General features: G+C 39.7%; 1 protein-coding gene across 1 annotated transcript in view; it reads left to right on the plus strand.

The window, feature by feature from the left end:
- The first annotated feature begins 569 nt into the window (after positions 1 to 569).
- Positions 570 to 16643, plus strand: part of E2F7 (E2F transcription factor 7) — a 35097-nt gene continuing 19023 nt past the window's right edge. The window contains exons 1-3 of the mRNA XM_063076394.1: positions 570 to 662; positions 8024 to 8299; positions 12757 to 12925. Coding sequence (XP_062932464.1) covers positions 570 to 662; positions 8024 to 8299; positions 12757 to 12925 — 538 coding nt within the window. The remainder of the gene's footprint in view (positions 663 to 8023; positions 8300 to 12756; positions 12926 to 16643) is intronic.

Consider the following 16643-nt stretch of genomic DNA (forward strand, 5'->3'; position numbering starts at 1 on the left):
CGAGGAGTTTCTGCCGCGAAACCGGGCGCGCGGGGGCTGTGCGGTAGAGGGGACTTGTCCTCCCCGACGATGTGAGAGTTTCATTGGAAGCGTTTTATGGGGGGTCAGCTTGGAGGCCTGGGAAGGGGCTGCGCTAAGCGCTGAGTGGGTTTGGTCTAGCGATCAGGTTTCCTACCCCCCGATTGATTCAAACCCCCTCAAAGCTGAATTCCTTCCAGTTCTTTGCGCCAAAATTAACTGACCCGGGAGACCCTGTACTCTCTGACAGAATCGCCAAACACCCTCCTGACTTGGTAACTTTATTTTGCCCTGTTGCTTTTCATAAGGGATTGCTATGTTTGTCGATTTTTTTTTTTCTCTCCAGATTTTCAGTAATTACTGAGACACTAGGTGTTTGTGTTCATGTGAGTTTTGGAGAGGGTCGGAGGGTGGCTGCAGTTCTGGAAATTCCCAGGACGCGTTTAGGGAAGGGAAAGTTCATGTTCACGAACAAGTAGTAAATAAGTATTTTTGTTGGAGGAGAAAATATCCAATTGTAAAATCGTTTTCTATGTAATTGTGCATTGCAGATGGAGGTAAATTGTTTAACACTAAAAGACCTGATCAACCCCAGGCAGCCCAGACTAGATTTTGCAATAGAAGATGGGGAAAATGCACAAAAGGTAAGCACACATAAACACCTCAGTCTCTAGCATATTGAGGATGGCGATATCTAATCCAGTTAAGTGTTGCAACATGCCACTTGTATTTGTCTTGTAAACACCATAATTAATTTTGATGAACATTAAAGAAACATTTTTTTTTGAATGGCACTATCCAAACCATTACTGTTGAGATTCTACTCTCAGTCATTGTGCAGTGAGACTAGGTTAGATGTAATGTTGGAACCAATTTACAGAAATCAAATGGACACAGCAACCGAAAGTTTGTAATGCTTACAGTTGTCAAGGGTGTTTTAGCTAATGCTTTGTAGGAATGTTAAGCCTCAATTCTCAAGAAAATAGACTTTTCTAGTTATAAATGTTGGATTATTAAAGTGCTATGAAATGTTGTCTTCATACCAATGGACCAGCTCCTGGATGCTGTTCCATTCACCCAAGACTATGACCTGTGCCTACTATATGGGGAGGCAGTAACTGAGCCCACCAACCTATCTGAATATTTTACAGTTTTGCACTGAGCCATTGACTTTCTTTTTGTATCCCTTGTGATGTGTAAGGAAGTCGGTTGTGTGTTCAAGAAACATTAGCAAGTAAACTGGCCATAGCAATGTCTAAACTATCTGACCATTTTTAGGAAGAAACAAATAGATATAACAAAACTGGCTTTAGAAACTTTGAATATAAATCAGTCTGTGAGTAGCAACTTCCTTGGGCATTGAACTTCTCTGGGCTCCTGGTCTTATTTTTAGGCTTAGCATTAGGAATGAAACTGCCTGTTGTAAAGCATCTGTTATATGGGCCTTTGATGCATATACTTGATAATGGTTAGTTTTGGATCAGTGAGAAAATGTATGCTTTTCCGTAGGGTTTTTTTTTTTTTTTTTTTTTTTTTTGACAGCATTTTGATTTATTTTCATTAGAAAAAGAAGTATACCGCCTGACCCTGTGGCGCACTCGGGAGAATGCGGCGCTGGGAGCGCAGCAGCGCTTCCGCCTCAGGTTCGGATCCTATCTATATAGGGATGGCCAGTGCGCTCACTGGCTGAGCGCGGTACGGCCGGTCACAAAAAAGACAAAAAAAAAAAAAAAGTATACCAAAATATTATTGCTCTAAAGAGAACTTTTTTTTTAACTTACCTAAGCCATATGAGGGTGGAAATGCCCAGCCTTAAAAATGTGTATTAAGGGCCGACCCTGTGGCTCACTCGGGAGAGTGCGGCGCTGGGAGTGCAGCGGTGCTACCACCGCGAGTTCGGATCCTATGTAGGGATGGCTGGTGCGCTCACTGTCTGAGTGTGGTGCCGAGGACACCAAGCCAAGGGTTGTGATCCCCTTACCGGTCACAAAAAAAAAAAACGACCAAAAAAATTAAAAAATGTGTATTCAGAGTTTTGGCTTTGGGAGTTTCCAAGTAAAACTTTTTGTTTTCCTTTATAATTTGGATAGTCCAGCCTTAGAATCTGTATACATTTCTATAAAGTCTAAGTCTGTGCTTTGCTTCTATCCTTCTGGGTTATTGACTTGTATCGAGTGCATTCAACAGAGTCCCTTCTCCTACTCTGGTTACCATCAGTAAGTGCTATGTCCAGTTGATCTTTCACATTTTATCAGGCATAAAGAAAAATTTAAATGACTCAAAATAGATTAGAAAAGTGGTTAAAATATTTGAAATAGAATGTCTGAGCAGGGACTATTTCACCTCAAAGAGAAGGCAGGCAATGAGAACAGAATGCTTCTGCAGAGATACGGGGAGGGGCTTTTGTCTCTCTTTTCATGTTGCTGTGGGGTAAAGGAAGGAGGCTTTCTGGGAATGGTGGGAACGTGGGGTTTGGAGTCACAGAGTCCCGGGTTCGATTCCCTGCTTTGCCATTTATTAGCTATGTGACCTTGAACAAATGTATTTATAAGGTCTTGCAACAAATATTTATGTTCCAGATGCTGGGAATATGGTGGGTAATGAGTCTTCTAATTTCTCTAAGCCCATTTTCTTCTTCCATAAATTGGAGCTAATATATAGCACCTCCCCCCAGCAGCACATACTCTTCACATTGTACTGAATTAAACTAACAGCCCAAAAATGAATATGATGCAGACCCTCACCTTGGTTACCTGAGACACTTTTGGGGACCCAGAGGTAAAACTAGCCAACTATACTATGATTTGGTTAATGTTATAATAGTAGTGCAAACAACGTGCCAAAGCAGGACAGAGGAGGAAGAAATAAATTCATGGGGAATCCAGAGAGTTGGGTTAAGCCTTAATGGATGAGAAAGTTTAACCTACAAGAAAATAAGAGTGAGTGAGATGGACATTTTAGGTAGAAGAAACAACATGAGATATGGGCAGTCAAGAAATATTCAAGAAATCTAGAATGGCCAGAAACTGGTGGTGTTGAGTTGTTCCATCTTGAAATCCCTCTGGGGGATGTCTGGAGTGGAGTCCTGCTGGATCAGCTGTCATTTAGAGGACTTCTTTCTTGACTGCACATCGGTCAAGATCTATAAGTCCTATATTATGCATGCATCGTCTTACCACTCGTGAAGAAACTTTTCTTTAAAACATAAAGGAGTTTTCAACTCTGTTATTCGAATTTACTGTGCCCAGTTGTGAGGTTATGAACAAGACTATCTCGTATTACATTGTTTAAAATGCATTTGGAGACTACAAAAGCAGAAAACAGTTTGGAATGAAGAGGTGAAGGCTAAGCTTTGAGCTGTTGACAGGACTTTGAGCTAGGGTTGGGAGGAAGGCAAGCAGAGAGAAAGGGAGCTAGTGAAGAAATGGAAATGAGCATGGCGTATTTGGGGACAATGCCCAGACTTAGTGGGCACAGGTGTTCTTTGAAGATCATTCGTCTTTTTTGGGAGAGGTTGAGAAAGAAGGTGACTTTAGTTTGCAATATGTTTGTACTTGTGTGATTTACAGGTAAATAAATATGTGCAGGTGGCAGTGGGTTGCCTGATTTTCGAATTCATGAAAGGTCCTAGCTAGATACAAACTTGGGAATTGTCAGCATACTTGTTGATTTTAAAGCCATAAACATGAGAGTGAATGAACTATCCCAGAGAGGGCAAATAGTGAGAGAGGTGTGGAGGGCTGCATGTGGACGCCTGTGGTTTGGAGGAGTGGAAAAAGAGGAACTGATGAAGGAGACTGAGAAGGCACAGTCAGAAGAATGAAGAGAATCAGGAGAGAAAGAGTAGTATCTCAAAATCTAAGGGCTGAGGGTTTTATAGAGCAAATAGTCAGCAGTCTTAACCACCGCAGTGAGGTCAAGTAAGATATTTTGCCATTGATTTGATTTGGCAACTGAGAAGTGACCTGTGTGACAGCAGTGGATCAGGACAGACTGGTGGTCTGGGGGACCCTAGGAAGTAGAGCAAGACCCTCAGTGTGGATTACTTCTAGAAAGTGTACTCTGGAAGGAAGGTGAGTTGTTAGTCAATAGCTAGAAGGAGACACTTTCTAACATGTAGTCTTTGTGATGTGACATAAAAACAGATAGGATTTTAACAGGCAAAGCTCAGCTGATGGCATTAAAGAGAAAGAGATGGTGTGAACAACAGCTCAGACAGAATAAAGCACAGGACAGATTTGAAGAAAAGCGAGTGGACTGTTTAGGCAAAGTGTATGATGTGCATGGGAAGGAGAAAAGAGGTTGGTGAAATATTGTCAAGGGCATTAACAAGGATGATGACTGTGTATGTTGTTTGACATAACATGATGAAAGCTGTATCTGCGACAGAAGCAGGACAAGCGTCAAGATCTTTCAACTACCAAACCCTTTCTATGGCAGCATGTGGCCAGTTTGCCTATAGTCATAGCACTGGTATTAATAATAATAATGAATATTTGTATAGCACTTCACAAATGACAGAGTGCTTTCAGCTTCACTCCCTGAGGTGGTCCTCACAGCAGCTCTGTGGCAGGTGACTCAAGATGTATTGTCTCTACTTACATATGAGAACTGGAGGATCATTTCATGGAGTAGATTATACAGGCTCTCAAATTGAGGAAGTGATTTCCAGGGTGTTGCATGTTAGATTTCCTGGCCAGCAGATCTCACTCAGAATTTAGTGTGCAGGAGGTTTATTAGGGAGTCCCCTTGGGATCGGTGCCTAGGAAAGGGAAGGCACAGAATTGGACAGAGAGAGAAATGGAGCTGCAATACAGTCACAGTGGAAGTCTGACTTACCCTACAAGGAGTTCTTGGATGACCTCTTAGAGTAGTGTTGAGTTTACAGGCTTTTATATGTTGGTGCTACTTTTCCCAGCCATTGAGTACAGTATAGGCCTCCTAGTAGGGGGTGTGATCCTGGACACTTCAGCCCTCCTCAGCTAACGCAATTCCATTAAGGGCTTACTGTTGGCATTACTTCCAGCAGCTGGGGTGATGAGTCATTTATATCTGAAGAGATCAGGGTGCATCCCAGTGTCCACTATGCAGCTGGTCAGCTTTGCTAGAAAGCATTAGAGATAGATAATTACTCTGAATCCCTTATTTTATGTGTATGGAAACTTGGGCCCAGGAAGAATAAATGATTTGTCCAATATCAAAAAGATATGCATAGCTGAGATGCAAATCACATTTCCAAATCCCATTCCAATCCCTTTTCCACCACCCTATACAGTGTCAGGATAGCAGGATAGACAGATGTATGGAGCAGGTTGTGAGATTAGATTGCAGGTGACTCTCCGCCCACCTGAGAACTTAGAAAACAATTTGCTTGGCATTTTTTTCTTTTGATGTAGAGGTGTAATACAATCATAACCTACCAAGTGACCTAACTCCTCTCCTACTTTAAAGTATTACTTAAACTACTGAAAATAGGCCAAAGTATTTGAAGGAATAGTTCATTCTAAATTGCTCCCTTGCTAAGGAAAATGTACGAACTCATCATTCCTGGGAGTTCAGGTACAGCGGAAGCAGTAGTCCACTCAGTGAGCCTGGGCCACACCCTCTACCATGTGGATACCTTTTGGAATAAGTAGATGATCAAAGCACAGAGTTCTTTGGACATCTACAATGGGCAAGGCATTCGGCCAGAAATTGTGAAGAATAAGAAAAAATTGTGAAGAATAAGGGAGCACGTGGAACTTGCTCCCTGACCTCCACAAGTGCACTGTCTCATTATTTTTTTTTTTTTTTTTTTCTTTTTCGTGACCGGCACTCAGCCAGTGAGTGTACCGGCCATTCCTATATAGGATCCGAACCCGCGGCCGCTGGGAGCGTCGCCGCGCTCCCAGCGCAGCACCCTCCCGGGTGCGCCACAGGCTCGGCCCAACTGTCTCATTATTAAGACAAGACACACACCCAGGGAGTGAAACAGCAATGCAGTGTGCCATATTATGTTAGCTCTGAGTGCCAGAATGAATGGTAATAAAGAAGGAGAAAGAGGGGAAAAGACAGTAACCGAGTTTTATTGAGTGCTCACTATATGCCAGAAACTATTCTCATAACCCTTGAGGTTGGTATTTTTATGAAGCTCATTTTCAGTTGAGGGGAATAAAGTATAGTGAGGTGAAGGAACTGACCCCCACTAACACTGCTGATAAGCAGCAGAGGCAGGTGAGCTGGCCCCAGATCCTGTGTGCATAACTACCTACCCCACTGTCTCCCTAGATGCTAGCAGGGATCAGTGGCCTGCTGGATCCCTGTTGTTGGAGCTGTTAAAAAGATCACTTCCTCTCATTTTGTACCAGGACAAGCTCATTTCTAGATGCACAATGTCAGAAACTTCTGCTTCAAAGCTGTTTCTTCCATACCAATGATTTTTACATTGAATGAGGTGGTATGTGACCTCAGGCAAGTTACTTAACTTTTCTGTGCCTCAGTTTTTCCATCTGTAAGTCAGAAAAATAATAGTATCCATGTTTCAGGATTAGATGAGTTCATACATGTCAAGTACACGAAACAGGATGTGGCACATAGTAAGCACTCAATAATTTCTCTCAAGAATTCACTTGCAGAAGCCTTCATCAGAATAGTACACTAACAGGGACTCGTTAAAAGTAGTGGGTAGATGTAACGCCCTAGGCTGGGTGCTTACTGCAGCTGTGGTGTGAGAAATCATCACGCCACTCCACTCCCTTCCTTTCTGTTGTACCAGCAGAATGTTACCATGGCTAGCTGGCAGCTTCTGCTGATCGAGGGAACAAGAGTTGGCCTGCTGACATGAACTCCAGTTTCCCACACAGTCTTACTTCTTCTATGTTACTTACCCATAGGAAAGCACTTTTTTAAAACCACTGCTAAGCCAAAATCTGAGCATGCAGTAGCTATAGAGTGATATGTATATAGGAAAGGGAGTGCTGGATATTTAACTCATCCACCTTCATAATTATGTAAGACACTATTGACTGGAAGTGAATTCTATAGGAAGAGCAGGATCTCTTTTCAAATGGTAAAAACTTATTTTGGGGAAAGAAGTTTGTTTTAATTACTTAGTAGTTCCATATGTGGGTTCTATATACTTAGTCCTTTTTCATAAGAGGCCCATCATTAATCTTTTATTATAGTTATCTAAGGCAGTCTACTCAAAGCATGGTGTGGGGATAGGTGCTAGTCCACAGCCATTACCAGGCTGCAGAAAATTAAGACGAGAACTTGGGAGTTAAGCAGTTAGAAACCTCACTAACAGTTTGGTATTGCCACTGAGACCTCTAAGCCTATGATCAGTGGTCTCTTCTTGCTGAATAGGTTATATAGGTCAGTTTGAGTAACAAACTCAAACGGCAAATTATGTGTGCTTATTAGTCCTGTGAAGTCAGTTCTCGTATCAGTACGTGTGAGTTTGGGAATAAAAAACTTAGTCCTTCACCGTAGATAGTTTGAGAAGCAATGTTCTAGGAGAGAAACATTAGCTCTCTGGGTTGGCTTACGTGGTATCTTGTTGGATGCTCTTTTATTAACAGGTCCTACTACTAATTGCTGTGTTAGCACTGGTGAACATTGAACTACAAAAGCATAATTGGTCTTCATTAGTTAACGCAAACTTGTAAATAGTGTTTAAAAAAATATGGCATTTAGAAGCAATATGGCCTCAACCCACATTGGCACTCAGCATTCTTGTGACCAGCATCCACCAGTGACGGATACATTCACAACTTCTCTCACAGAGATGCCATGAAAAGTATGTTCAAACAGAATAGCAGATTATATCCATTTCTCATGAAAGCCACCCTTCAATTTCCGTGAAGGCTGCTGTCTAATTTTTATTAGTCCTATCCTGATACTTTTCAGCCCTGAACCTAAGGTCCTGTTTGTATTTTCAAGTCTTAGTGAAGGGTGGGAACAAAGTGTACTGTTAGCTGATACCTGCTGTTTCTCATCCTTGCTAAAAAGTCTCTTTTTAAAATAGGAAAATATATTTGTTGACCGATCAAGAATGGCCCCAAAAACTCCAATAAAAAATGAACCAATTGATTTATCGAAGCAAAGAATCTTCACTCCAGAACGAAATCCCATCACACCTGTTAAGCTTGTCGACAGACAGCAGGCAGAACCATGGACGCCCACAGCTAACCTGAAGATGCTCATTAGTGCTGCCAGCCCAGACATAAGGGACCGGGAGAAGAAAAAAGGGCTGTTCAGACCTATTGAAAACAAGGATGATGCATTTACAGACTCTCTGCAGGTAAACAAGCTGCACTCCTAAGGGCTTTTGTAGAACTTAAAAAATTTTACTTAATTATTTAAAAGTCATTGAATACTCAGTTTTTCAGTTCCTATTGAGCCAACAGCAGTATTGAACTTAGTATCTTTTTACTTACAGCTAAATTCTCATACTGTATCTTATATTTCTTAAGTGCATGCTTTCTTCTCTTTCTTCTCTTCTGTATGACCAGAACACATTTAAGAATGACAAATTTTTTTAAGTAGTGATATTTAATAATTTTGATATAATGAAAGAATTTGTATTTTCTAAGTGCTACTGTGAATTTTAATTTTGCTCAAACTTTAAGGATAGTGTTAATCTAAATATTTTATGTTCAGTTCATTGGTTTTGGGCTTTATCAAAGTGAAGCTATCTTTAAGTTACCTGTCCTGTGGGGAACGAGAGCTGTTGAATAAGCAGCATGTCTGTACTTTTTTAAAAACTCGGTGCTCAGTAATTTTCACTGTTCTATTATACTTTTTCCCAGACTTGATAAGAAAAGTTTCTTGCAGATTTGAGTGTTCTTAGCCATTTTTTCTCCTTTTGGTAGATTTTTTGAGATATAAAAATTGCCAAAATAAAGAAATTAGGAAGGGAGAAAAGAAAAAGATGTCCCAAATTACAACTTGAAATTCTGCTCTGTGTATCATTTCGGTGGTAGGATGAACAGATTATTACATGTAACTAAATTAAATCTCACAGTTTTGAGAGTATTTCCTATCTGCTTAAATCCAGAAGAATTTCACGATTTCTGTTTTAAGTCTAGGATGTTTTTTGGCTTCCTTTCCATTTTACATTTGATGTGGAAAGCACAGGGAGCTTAGTTTCAGAGGCATTGGGTTCAAGTCACTAGCTGAGTAACTGGAGGAAATCACTCAGGATCTGTCTCTACACTCTGTTTACTCATCCGTAAAATGGGGTTCATGGTACCTGTCCTGGTTTTACTAGGTCTTACTAGAATTCAATAAAATTAAGTGTACTTTTTGCTATCAAAGGCATATAAACATTAGGGTTGATTTTTTTGTTTTTGTTTTTTGTGTTTTTTCTGACAAAAATATAGCAAAGTGAAAATCACCCAGTAGAAATTGTTAGTCACCTATTTTTTGGTTTTCTATCCAAGCTTTATAGGGAGATTTTAACTGATCAGTCACTGAAAATGTTCAATACTGCTAGGAAGTAATATGCCTAAAATTTGAGTGGTCTAAAACAGACCTTTAAAATCTTTTTTGAATTGGTTCTTTATTACCTTTTGATAGACTATTTGATCATATAAAGTACACTTACCCTGTATGCAATACTTTTAACACTCATGAATCTACCTCCCAGCCCAAAAACCAGAACAATACTATTAATTTACATCTGCCTTTCCACAGAGTAACACTCTCCTGAATTTGTATTTATCATTTTCTTGCCATTTTTAAATGACTCTTATCACATGTGTATATTCCTATATTCCTATGTAGAGTATTGCTTAGGTTTGGTTTGATTTGGGTTTTAGGCTTTGTAAAATTGGAACTATGTATAGTATAGAGTCGTTTGGGACTTGCTTTCTTCAATCAGCATACATCTTCAAGATTCATTCATGTTTTTGCATTAGCTGTAGTTCTTTCATTTTCATTGCTGTGTGATATTCCATTGCATATATACACCATGACTTATTTATCCATTCTCCTACTTATAGCCATTTGGGTTGTTTGCGGTTTGGGGTTAATATGAACTATGCTGCTATGATATTCTTGTTCATGTCCCCTGGCCTTTATATACAAGAGTTTGCCTGGGGCAGTGGTTCTCAAGTGTGACCCAGGGGCCTCAGTGTCCCCAAAGAATCTTTCAGAGGATCAAAGAGATCAAAACTTTTTCATAATACTAATACATTTGCCATTTGAACTCTCATTGTCTTCCAACTGTACACTGAAGTCTTCCAGTAACTACATGATGTGGATATTGCAAGAGATTGAATGCAAAAGCGAAATGAGAATCCAGTTCTCTTCTATTAAGTCAGACACTAAAGAGATTTGAAAAAATATATAAAACACTGACCCTTTTCTCACTAGACATATTAACTATCTCAGTTTTAATTTCTAATATGGTATATATCAATAGATAAAACCTACATAAACAAAAAGCTCTGTGGGGTCCTCAGTAGTTTTAAAGAATTAAAGAGACCCCGTGAGCAAAAAACGTGAGAGCTGCTATTATAGAGTATATACCTGGTAGTGGAATTGATAGGTCATTGCATGTGCACGTGTTCACAAGGTAATGCCAAATGGCTTCCCGAAGTACTATTTGCGTCCACCAGTAATGTCTGAACATTTATTGATCACATTCTCTCTGACACTCGAAATTGTCAACATTAATTTCTGCCAATCTTGTGGGTGTACACTTTGTATCTTATTGTAGTATATTCATTTGCTTTTCCTTGATTACTCATGAGGTTAAGCTTCTTTCTGCGTCTTTAACCAACCACTATGTTTTTTGTTTTTTCCCCTTCTGTACAATGTCTGTTTGTATTTGTTGCCAATTTTTATTGGGTCATTTTTCTTTTTCATATCAAATAATAGGAGTTGATTTACACCTTTATCAATTATGTGTATTATGTATATATTCTTTCAATTTGGTGATTGTTTTTTCCCTTTGTGTTGTTTCTTGAAGGACAAAAGTTCTAGGTTTAACATGGCCCAGTGTATAAATCTTTTCTTTTAAGGGTAGTGCTTTTTGTGTCTGTTTAAAGAAATACCTCTTTATCTCAAGGTTAGAAAAATAGTCTCCTATATTTTCTTCATTTAAAATTTGCTTTATATATTTAAATCTGGAATCTGTCTGGAATGTGTGTGGTGTGAGCAAGAATACAACTTCTGTGTGTATAATCAATTGCCCCTGCACCGTTTGATTAAGGAAGGAGTTCTTCCTCTTCCTCCCAGTTGACTGTGCAACCCGTGTCTCATGTCAAAGTTCTATTTATGCGTGTGTCTGTTTCTGGACTCTATTCTGTCCATTGGCCAATTTGTCCATCCCTACACCAGTATCATACCATAATAAACCTTGATATCAGATAAAGTAGGACCCTCAACTTATTTTTCTTCAGAGTATGTGAGCTATTCTCAGCTCTTTGTTCTTCCATAAATACTTTGGTTGGATTTTGGAACTGCATTGAGTTTGTAGATTAATTTAAGAATTGACCTCTTTAATAGTAGTGAGGATCCTATCCTCCTATTGGTCACTATAGTATATTTCACTGAATTTTAAGTATTCTCTACTATCTGTTTTAGTATTTTATGCAAATATATTTTTGCTAAGTTTATTCCTGAAAACCTTATCATTCTTGTCGCTATTGTAAATGATGTGTTTTCAGTTCTTTTTCTGTCATTGTTGTATAGGAATGCAGCTGATTTTTTAAATATTTCATCTTATATTCAGCTACTTTGCTAAATTCTCTTATTATTTTTAATAATTTGAGATTCTTTTGAGTTTTTTATGTGAACAGTCATATCTTCTGCAGAATGAAAGTTTTGCTTATCTTTTCCAATTTCTGTCCCTCAATTTCTTTTTTACCTTGTCCTCATGCACTGATGAAGATCTCTAATACAAGGAGCAAAATATTGTTTTCCTGATTTAAGGGACTGCTTCCAGTCTTTTCCCCTTAGGGCAGATGTTTGCTGTTGGGTTTTTGTGAATACACTCCATTGAAGAAGTTCTCTCTTGTTTCCTAGTTTTCTAAGGGTATTTTGGAAAATCATCAATGAGTGCTAAATTTATCAAATGCTTTTTCTGAACCTGTTGATATAATCCTATCACTTTTCTCTTGAATATGTTCTTTGAAAAGACTTTTACTTTCTTGGGGCTTGAATGGAGCCTTTTCAAATGTGGGTTGATGAGACAAGGATGAGACAAATGCAAGTTTAGTGTACTTACAGTAAAAAAGAATAAGGAAGAATATGATTTCACTGTCCTTGTTCAGTTTCATCAACCTTTGGTTAATTGTAAAATATAAAACACTTTGGTAACACAATGCAGACCATTTCATCTCAAACTTTCATGTCAATAGGAATCACCCAGAATCTTATGTAAAGGCAGATTCTGGAGCAGCAGGTCTGGGACAAGGCCTGAGATTCTACATCTCTACTGATGCTGATTCCACAGGTCCAGTGGGCACACTAGCAGCAAGGTGGTAGCGACCTATAAGTGACTGCATGTTTTATCTTTTTAACTTTTAACCAATAAACTCAGCCTCAAATTACAAAGGAGAAAAAGATTCAGTCCAGAGATGGCAGTTGATAAAACATTAAGGAAATTAGGTTAGGAAATATATTTTAACCAGAATCTAGGATCATATGAATTGGGATGTCCCCTGCACTTGCCAATACCAGCCATTGCAGTTTCTCCATTAGGATGTTAACCGTGACATCTTCCCCCTCCCTTCTGTTTGCCCTCTGTAGCTTGATGTTGTTGGGGACAGTGCTGTGGACGAATTTGAAAAGCAAAGGCCAAGCAGAAAACAGAAAAGTTTAGGACTCCTGTGCCAGAAGTTTCTAGCTCGCTATCCAAGTTATCCCTTGTCAACTGAGAAAACTACCATCTCCCTAGATGAAGTTGCGGTCAGTCTTGGTATGTATCATCAGATTATCTGGAGACCTATCTCCAGTTACAGTGGAAACTGGTTTCCTAACTAAACAGTGGGCCCCCCAAAGGATGAGGACAGAGGAGCAGCCAGAACTTCCTTTGTCATTGTCAAATTCATTATGCACAGAATTTCAGGGAGCCCTTTTGACCTGAGGGCCAAACAGAAATTCAAGTTTTTTAACCTCAAAAAATATTTTTATAAGAAGCAATATTTTTATAAGACTTACGTTGCAAATTAATATCCCATATTTTAAATTCATCTTATTTCAGACAGACTCAAAAAATATTTAGGAGTATCCTGCTTTCTATTTTTAAAAATACTTCTAGGAGTTCAGAACTGGTGTTATTTCATTTATGAAGTAAGATTTGAGAGCAAAAGCATTATGTTTTGAAGTTCTACACCACAATGTTCACAGCAAGCCTGTCCAAGCTTGCATATATGGAAACATATCTGGATATAACTCAAACAGCTAAACTTTATAACAAAGAGGAATATATGTGTTCAGGTGGCATGAGTGTGTATAATGTGTAATGGGGTTTATGGCCTGAAAGGTGTATTCAGATGCTTCAGAATAGAGACCCCTAGTGGACATGGGTTGCAGTTGGTTTCAGGATGAACATATTTTGACAATCATTAAGTAAGCAGAAACCAGTGATTTGGAGGTGTCAGGGTATCTCCTTAAAAAATAGGAAGGTTTTACATATAGAAAAAAGTTTTGAAGAAATCAACTAAAGAAATAAATGATAGATTATATTTTTAGTTTGTTTCTTAGTTCTGTTTCTTCCATAGCCCAGAGAAATGTGTCCCAGCAGATGACTGTCAATCTGAACTATACAAGCTGATAGCTAAGAAGAAGATTTTGGATGCTGGAAACTGAGATGAGGAAGAGGCAGTGGGTTGTGATGGGAAGATCATGGGCTGGGCTTTGGGTCAGGGCTGGATTTGAAGCCCAGCTCTCTAATTTACAGGCTTTAAGAACTTTGAAAAGTTTATTAACCTTTTCTTGTCTGTAGCATGGGGACTATAGCACTTACCTTGCAGAAACATAACAAAGTTGGTGATAATGACAGTAACATGCCTAACTCAGTGCCTGGCATGGGTAGCTTTTGTTAGTATGTGGAACAGTTTCTACTCAGTTCTTACTAGAATGTCTCCACCCACCCTACCCCATCTGTCCTGTCAGCCTCTATAGCTAGGAAGAGGAAGTAGAGTCCTGAGGTTGGGGAGGCTTTTTGGAACCCAGAAGTAACAGTGTTTTAGGACTAGTGACATTCAAAGAAGAAAGGGAAAGTGAGCCAGCTGGACAGAGGCATGGTGAAGAGACAGTTGAGGTACAGGGTGCTGGACACTAGTGTTACAGAAGATAAGGGTAAAATGATAGATTGTCCAGTGTCCTCGTTGGTCATTGGGGTTCGTGAAGCCCACTTCTTTCATATACCCACTTCCAGCAAGAGCTCTTGCACTGATGCCACTGCAGAAGACAAAAGAGTGGATGTTGGAGGGCTATGTTACACATCATAGTGAGGACAGAAGAGCATTCTGGAGGTCCCCGTGTTATGGCTGCCTACTGCTGAACTCCAGAGATTTTTACAGCAGCTTCCCTGTGCCTCATGATCACCCAGCCTGCCAAATGGGCATGACATGTCTCTTCATGTGAGGTTGGAAAATGGGGTCCCTTTCTGGAAACTATTTCAGTGGTGACAGTCTCTTGGCGTTGAATCTAAACTTCCTGCCACATCCCAGGTTATAAGCTGCAAGACCATATTTAACCAAGGATGTGCAGAGCATCCAAGTTGCATTGTTTCCCAGATTCTGGTGCCATGTAGACTTGACATTGATATTCTGGGTAAGAAATTTAAAGAACTGGGAGTGACTAAGTAAATGGAAAATAGCATAGCCTAGGAAACTATCTTACTGGGCTGAGAGTTGTTCTTGATAAGTTTCATCGGGGACTATGGGAAACATGGCAACAATTGGTAAATGTTTGACTGTATAACTAATGCCATGACTTGGATTAATAGGACTTCCTCAATACAAAAGAAAAAGAAGGCTGAATGTCAGGGAAAACCTTTCTAACAGAGCAAGCCCCTAGAGCAGCCTACAGGTCTTGAGACCTGTGAAGTGGAACTTTTTAGTGCACAAGCCAGTGGACAGTTAAACTCAGTCCAAATTGAGAACGTGAGTGATTAAGCAGGCGAGCAGCTGCCGCATTGGTTTTTGCCAAAACCACTTATTAAACACCCATTGTGCATATTAAGCATCATCTTACTCTCCAAGTGGTCAGAATTTTCTTTTATTTTCCTTTCTTGGGAGCCACTAGATGGAGACTTAACAGCTTGTTATCAAATACAAAATAACAGAACAGCCAGGCACACGGCTGGCCCTGGGATTTCTCAGTTGCGTTCACATGACATTTCTAATGGGAAGGTTTAGAGAATGTGACACTCTAAACAGGATGTGTTAATATATGAAAACAGACTTGAATAAAGAGCCAGGCAGTTCTGGACAAGGGACTGCTGATTCTTCCTCCCAGCACCTTCTAGAAAGCATCTGGCACCAAAGCCTGAGCTTCCGAGGGTGACGAGCCTGTCAGGGTCTTGGGCCCAAATGTTCTGATGAACTATGAAATACCTCTTCATGCATGTGATAGAACTTCCTCTTCACTCCAAAGTTTGTAATGTGGTATATTTCTCATGTTAAATCTTTGAAAGGCCAAAAACTACATTCACTGAGTCTGCCCTGATTATATAACAGCTCCTGGCAAGCAAAAGGAAAGAGGGCGTCTTTGTAGCTGGGCCTGGAGGCTCTTGTTATGGATACTTAGATAAGAGCAAAGGCAGCTTAAAGGCCTGTTGTAGAACAGGATGAGTCAGAGAGATGTAAGATTTTTAAAAGCTGTTTCTACTGTGACCTCTTATGTTAGCAGGGACTTTGGTTCTCTCCAATGCCGTGCAAAAAGTATTTGCAAAATAATACACAAATAGTAGATAAATGTAACACCTGTCAGAGACACAGACCCTTTACGTTTATGGTCGCATCTAATTCTCATCATCCTATGAGACAAATACTAAGGCACAGAAAGGTTAAGTAACTTCCCAAAATTACCCAACTAGTAAGGGATAGGTCAGGGATTCAAATCTAGGCAGTCTGACCCCAGAGCCCCCTATTCTTAATCACTGTAAATATTTTTGGTTAAGTTGATGACAACTTATAATCCTACCATTTCGGAAGTGTTGGGAAAGTGGGCAGGAAACTGATGAGCTTCATGGTCAGTCTGTACTAGAGTCTGTGTGTGTCACTGTTGTGCTGTCTGGCAGGATATGGTGAATGAGAACACAGGGAGAGTTGTCAGTGGCCATGAAGGACACAAGGAGACTCCCATGTTGTTCCAGCCCTGGCTATAGTTTCCTCCAGCAACTGGAGAATGGTACCCAAACCCTTGACTCCTGAGCTTCCAGTTCAGAACAGGAAACATAATATTTGCCATCCATTTTCTTTACTCGGCCATTAAGAAAGGTATCAAGGTAATTTTTTTATATCATTCTAACTCCAGGGAGAGGATAGTATTGTCCAATAATGAAGCATCGGTTATTGAACACAGTTTATTTTATAGTCCACATAATTAGCAATAGAAGGCAAGATCAACCATCCATTCATCAAATGTCCATTTGGCATTCTATTACGTGCATTCCTCAATACCAC

Source organism: Cynocephalus volans, chromosome 12 (genome assembly GCF_027409185.1).
Source record: "Cynocephalus volans isolate mCynVol1 chromosome 12, mCynVol1.pri, whole genome shotgun sequence".
NCBI classification, from domain to species: Eukaryota; Metazoa; Chordata; class Mammalia; order Dermoptera; family Cynocephalidae; genus Cynocephalus; species Cynocephalus volans.